Here is a 6,817-nt window from a genome sequence, read left to right as displayed (position 1 = left end):
AGAATTTTAAAACTTTAAATGCTTTATCATTGTAAAAATTCTGTTAAATCTGAACGGCGGATCAATTAAAATTAATTCGATGCGAATAGCATTTTATTTAACCAGGCGCTGCTACAGACGGTTAAGGAACGCTACTCGAGTTCCGTGCTTAGTATTTATCTGCATTATTTGTCGTTTGAGAGTAATAATTTCAATAAAATTATAATTCAGCAAAATTCCTGAAACAAAATTATTCACGTTAGTAGTTTGGTAAAACATGAATCCGAAAAACCATTATACAGACGTGCTGTTTATAACAACTGGTAGAAATAATTTTCAAATAAAATGAAGAGATATGAATTATCTTAAAAATTGCACGCACGATGCCAGCCAATTTGTAAACAATGGCTCCCGCTCTCGAAGAAGCTCTGAAGCACCCGAAGACAGTATAGAAGAGCCGGTCTCCCATGTGGTCTCCTTTCTTCGTGGCAAGCGCTTGATATACTGAGAACCATTGACTTGGCGATTGGGAGTGAGTGCGTGATGAAGCAAGCATAAGTTCCCATTATGCTGTCACGTTCAAAACGTCGAATGAACAAACAAATTAGCCATATAGTGAATAAAAATGGCTCCCAAGCGGTAGTACGATTGGTAATTGTAAAAATTTCTAATTTAAAAACTATAAAAAGATACGAAACGGTCGAAACCGAACACCGGAGTAACTCGCTCAATATACCTTCATGTCTATGACCCTCACCCAAAAAGGAAAGAGAGCTTTTCTGCTCAGAGAAAACGTAAAACAAAATGTTTGTCGCAGTATAGCCGTATTTCGCGTCGAATGATGGCAGAGCCTGAGCATTCAGATTTGGATTGAGTTCTACCGGTAATCGCCACAAAGAAAAGATGTTAAATGTCGCGAATTGAAATGCAATCACAAATTTATCACCTATTTTCTAAAGCCATATTACATCTAGATTCTATATTATAATATTATCAGAAAGATATATATAGAAATTACATGATAAGGTTAAGTCAACAATTGTATGATGGATCTTTAACGTGTCTGTAATAAGGAATATGAAAAAAATTGTACCGATTTTGATGGATGCGTCAATTAATTCGCTGCATAAACAATATTTTTAAGTATTTGAACCTTTCACATGTAGTAGCTTCTAAGAGGCATTGCAAACTTTATATATACTGTACTTGAAAAATTTTCAGCGATGAGGAGTATAATTCACCTACTTAGTAGGTGTCGAGCCGATTTTTCGTAGCCAGATGTTTCTGACGGGTAGTTGAGGAAACGTGACAAGAAGAACTGCACAATACTGTGTGAATTGACGAGAATCGTGGAATAAATAGCAAGAAATACATAGAATCTGACAAAGGATCGATTTTGAACGTCAAGGAAAAGCAATGAGCCATGCGAGCGATGGTAATGGTCGTAGGGCTCACCGGGACCCGAGTGTTAGTTAGGTGAGAGCCGTGAATCAGAGTGGGTGTCAGAGAATAGAAGTGAAGGTGACGATTTATATACCTTTAACAACCGACAATGTGCGGTTATGAGGAGTTTTTCTTCCCTGCGCTAAATGGTGAGTCGATTAAATGTTCAGAGAATCCATTGACCTTGTAGGATGGTAATCTGTGACACATTTGATGCGCACGAGCTAAATAAAACTGAGCATCTACAACAGACGCATCTATGGTCACTTCCTTTCGACGAATCGTGACTCGTTTTTATTGAATTATCAAAATGTTATCATGAGTATCTGTTACTATCAAAATTTATAGATGGAGAGTTTCACTCAATTACTGGAATAGAAATGCGAAGGTGTTTTCTATATCATCGATGCACTGCTACACACATTTTAACTATTTAATACCTTTTGTGATACCTTACGTTGAGTGAGATGCATTACTGTTCGACTACTCTTAAAAGTGGAAGTCCTCATTATTATCAATGAAATGCAGGTATTTCCATGAGATCTAAGGCTAGGTTGTAGTGCATGCATTGTCAACTCAGTCTCTCGGTTACCTAGTTGGTGTTGCTTGGCGAACAAAGAAGCGAATGCAAAACATAAACAACTTTCTATTCGACTGCAGGTTACGTCTTCGTGAATGAAATTTGTGTCAAGGTGCATGAAGTTGCAGTCTTGACGATTGTAAAATTGAGAAGATTTTTATTGCATACAGTGATTTTTTGTTATTACGGAGTAGTCGAGCTCTCAGCTGTGGCTGTGATATGGTGGAAACAAAGTAACCAACGCAATATAAATAGTCGTCTGGCGACGTATGGCATCGCGGTCGTTCACATCTATTTTTCATATTAAACATTTTATTTAGCTTCTATTATCTTATTTAAAAGTTCTGTAAAAATTTGTTTGCATGCTAAAATCATTGTTATATTAACGTCTTACGTTTGTATTAATAAAGACGTTATATATGATGAGCCTGATGGTTTGTTTATATGTCATTGGCAACTCGCTGTAGAGAGCGCGTGCGAACTGCTCGGCCAGCTGTACGGGTTGATGCCTGATGGACCAGCGGTTGCTAGTTCGTTCACAGCTGGTGTCCTGTAAGGTGTGATCCCATGCGTGGTCCGTTATGGCACCTTGCTCTGTGGTTCTATCATTGAAATATGTGACTTTTTCCACTTTAGAACCATCCATATTATTTTAGTCTTTTCATTGAATTCTAGCTAACTTATGATTGAAATCTTTCAGCAGCTTGAATTTAACCGAAGTAGCGTCTTTGTTCAAACAATCGCCGTATTATACCTAGCGGTACCATACGTCGATCTTGCATTGACATCTTGGAACGAAGCTTGTTGTGTTGAACCATAAGATTTCCTCTTGTGTTTACTTTAGTAAATAAATCATTTTAGGGTTCTGGAAAAATTTACGCGACGTCTTGAGTCTTAGGGATCATGTAGCTATTGAGAAATGCGTCTTCGTTTCGCTGGCAACTGCAGAGTGCTCATGCACGACGCAATTTCTTGCTTGTTGGTCCCTGCATTCACGATAGCTAAATTTTAGTCTATTCACTATTAATTCGAACTTGCTTGGCATCCAATAGTATTCTGAATTCTTAGCGAATTGTCAATAATTTGGTGAATGTTACGGAATTAAAATGTTTTCCGTACATGCTGCATTGCGTATTGATCTCGACTCAAAAGTTCATATCAGCTGATGCCAGAAGCGCTGTCTGACCACCCTGCTGCTAACCCTACTCTAGTATTAACACTTATAAAGGTTCAGATTTATTTCAGTTTCTTCATAATAATCGCCACCAACTCAAGTTTTGAATACGGGTACGTTGTTGAAACGCAATATGTGCTAAAACTCCAAGAAAATTACTTGATTACGGTAGCTGGTTGCCTGTTGTAGATCCGTTGAGTAGTAGAGAGCCTAAGTGTAGCGTAATGTAGACGAGTATCTATTGAATCAGATTCCCACACTCGAAGATCTCGGCTATTGTGATCAACTTGATTAACATTAAGTGTAGCCTGGATATTAGGCAAATTTCTTCTTAATAATGTATTGTTCTTCCTTTTTTTTCATAATGGATAGTTTTCAACAAGTAGCATGTATTGATGTATTCGAAATTTCGAATCATTGTATTATATACTCGCAACGTGAAAGGAATTTCACGTGTGATTTTGAACTTTTGTAGGTACAGTTTAGTCGAAGCCTTCAGTCAGAAGGAAGTTGTACAAGGCACAGCAATTTGCGCGGAATTTATTGATTAAAATATAAACATTTCTAAACAAAGTGGTCGATAACCTAGGAGAAAATCACAGAAAACATACATCTCCATAGGGTACATTGCAGACTAGCAGTATGTCGTCTTTCATTCATCTTTACCCGGCCAGTACGCAAGTCTACCCGTAGCTTCAATTCAGGGTGCCTCATAACTTCATAAGGCTTGTTTTGTCATGAGAGAGGAGAAATACCTAGTTAGTTTCAAGAGCGCCCCAAAAATCGTAACGATTATTTTGGTGAAGGATTCCGAGTACAAATTCACTTTCAAAGAATGAATATTTTATCGTATACTGCCTTTTAGCACAAGTGGCGGCTTAGCACCACATACTTAATGATAATCTTTGATTAAATTTAATTTCTTAAAGTGCTATATAGTAGATCAGTAGTACTGATCTTTGTTCTCGAAGGTATTGAGGCTTTACTTTCTTATTTTAACTCCTCATTTCATGTAAATAAGTAAAAAAATTTACTTTCGTACCAATGAATATTTTACGAACGGGAATTTCCGCTTGGAAATTAAATCTAACTTTAGAATGGAAGTTTGTCTCTCAGTTGTGTTCGATTTCTCTCTCAATTGTGAATTTTTTTTATTCCAGCATTCATTTATCGACTCGTTTCGTGAAGTTGTGATTCTTAAAAGGATAATAGATGTTTAATCGAACTAAATAACTCTCGTGCTGTTGACATGCAGTAGATTATGAAGGATTATGAGGTAGGCTGAATGTGAAACTAAATTATTCGGTGCATCCTCAGCATCTTGCGAACCATGGAACTTAGATTGAAATCATCGGATCATCGACGATGAAATGCGAATAGCTTCTCACCATCTTGAAGTCCTGAGGCTTGTGGTCGATTGCTATGATATTGAAAGTTAGCTGAGATTTCTTTTATTCTTCCAAAATTATTTTCACGTGACGGATTCAGAAGCCAGCAAGGGTATATAGTTAGAGACTAGAGTCCAGGACCGACTGTACTGAGAACCGCTGTGCTCGATGATATATTTAATGCTTAACAAATGAGAGCTACCGAGAACTACCGTGTTCAGTTTACTTGAATAGAAACAAATTATCTGCACGACTTGTAAGAGTGGCCAGAGGAACTAAGCTTTTGATCGGTTAAGAGCCAGAAAATCTTGTGTTCGCTGTGGCTTCACCGCCCAGCCAAGTTTTTGCAACCTGGTGATCTTCAACCATCATCCTGTCGCAAGGTAAACCTGCAACCACGGTTTGGGCCTGACCAAATATGCCTGTACATATATGGGATAGTTTGATAAGTCTTCAGGTTTGTTAATTTTAAGGTCTGTAGTTTGTTCAGGAGTTTTTTGGCAGTGTATCGTATTCAATATATGTGCGAACCTAAATATTGCCACTAACAAAGGAACAGTGTGATGTGAGCAGCAATTAGGAGCCTAGATTTATTATCCACATTGATTAACACACGTCCTCTTGTTTGACTGGGTTGTTACCGCGTTCAAATGTGCACACTTACACTTACTTAAACATTGTACATTTACTTTCAGATGTGCACGTGTACATCGTTCCAGATCTACATGTCTGAACACGTATACATTCTTTCAGATCTACATGTCTGAATACGTGTTCATCGTTTCAGATTTACATATCAGAACACACGTGTACCGTATTTAATTATTTCCGATGACCAAGTTTGAACAAGTGTATACATCGTTGTTCTGAAGTGTTTGTATAGCTGGACTTCTGTCAACATTTCACCGCGGAGACAAGCTCCATCAAGCAGCCCGTAACTTACGGTTGCATGCAGATTTCTATAACTTTTGCTAATTATAAAAGGATTTTTTTTTGTCACTTTCATTAAGTGTCCTACCATCATTTGTAACCATAATCCTACATTGCTGTCTCTCAGTTTCAATATTATATGTGCTTATTTGCAAGTATTATTTATTATTAATATTATTATTTTATTAATAATATTATTTCCCACATGCCAATTGTGTAATGTGTATGCCAGATTTTCTCAAGAACATGCCGTATTGGGTTTGCATATGTAGTTATGTTGTATATTGGTGACGTCGTATTAATATATATTTCTTGCATTCTTTTATCAACACATACCGCCCGAGTCTACACATTTGTTAACCAATGTAATAAAATGTACCACTTAATCGATGTACTGAACAATTACATCCTGATTTGAAGTCAACGAGTGAAAAAAGAAATAATTGTTTTGATTCTAGTTGAACATTTTTACTAAGGTTTAATTGAAGACATTAGCTGCGAATATTTGATTAGTAAGGAAAATTCTCAGTGTAGGTCTTTTTGTCTGTCTTATTTTACACGTAGTCTGTTTTTCCATCGATGCAGGGTTTTGATCCCAGCCGTGTCTCAGAGAGTGACATAACTGGTGCAAAGCAAGCAACCTTTGGATCAAATTGGACCTAATCTGAAAAAAAACTTTCTGAACTCGATATTTAGTGAAAACGTACGTTGAATATACTCGAGAGCTTATAACCGCACCGCACCACAGTTATATTACTGAAGTGTCGCCGCAGCCTCTTTCATGTTGCTAGACGACCTTCACGTATTATAATAGAATAGAGCACCACTGCATATTAAATTTACTCAGAAAGCTATGACCGTAACGCGACTGAGGTATAGCCATATCGACGCATTTTTCATGTCATTAGACGCCTTGTGCGCATTATAATGCAATATAAGCAGAACCTCGGTTCTGCAGGCTTACTCGGCTCCGGTGAACTTAGTGCGAGGTGTTCAAGTTTCAAGGCCGCAGCACGCAACAAGTTGCATGTAAACCTGTCAACTATTGGCCCATGATTTACTCCGCATTGCACGTAATCCTCCGCGATGCACGTAATCCGCGTTGCTCGTAGTCCTCGGCGTTGCACGTAATCTTCCGCGTTGCATATAATCCTCCTGGTTGCACGTACCTCCGCGTTGCACGTAATCCTCCGCGTTGCATGTAATCCTCCGCGTTGCACGTAATCCTCCGTGTTGTACGTAATCCCTAGCGTTGCACGTAGTCCCTAGCGTTGCACGTAATCCCTAGCGTTGCACGTAATTCTCCGCGTTGCACGTAATCCT

The 6,817-nt window shown here is 38.1% G+C and overlaps 1 protein-coding gene across 1 annotated transcript in view; it reads left to right on the top strand.

Moving 5' to 3' along the window:
- The first annotated feature begins 1,468 nt into the window (after nt 1-1,468).
- LOC108668929 (protein yippee-like 2) overlaps nt 1,469-6,817 on the top strand; it is a 62,254-nt gene continuing 56,905 nt past the window's right edge. Inside the window, exon 1 of the mRNA XM_018156189.2 lies at nt 1,469-1,571. Within this exon, the coding sequence (XP_018011678.1) occupies nt 1,532-1,571 (40 nt within the window). The 5' untranslated portion in view covers nt 1,469-1,531. The remainder of the gene's footprint in view (nt 1,572-6,817) is intronic.

Source organism: Hyalella azteca, unplaced genomic scaffold (genome assembly GCF_000764305.2).
Source record: "Hyalella azteca isolate HAZT.00-mixed unplaced genomic scaffold, Hazt_2.0.2 contig5386, whole genome shotgun sequence".
Classification (NCBI taxonomy): Eukaryota; Metazoa; Arthropoda; class Malacostraca; order Amphipoda; family Hyalellidae; genus Hyalella; species Hyalella azteca.
This window is presented reverse-complemented; position numbering and strand designations above follow the sequence as displayed.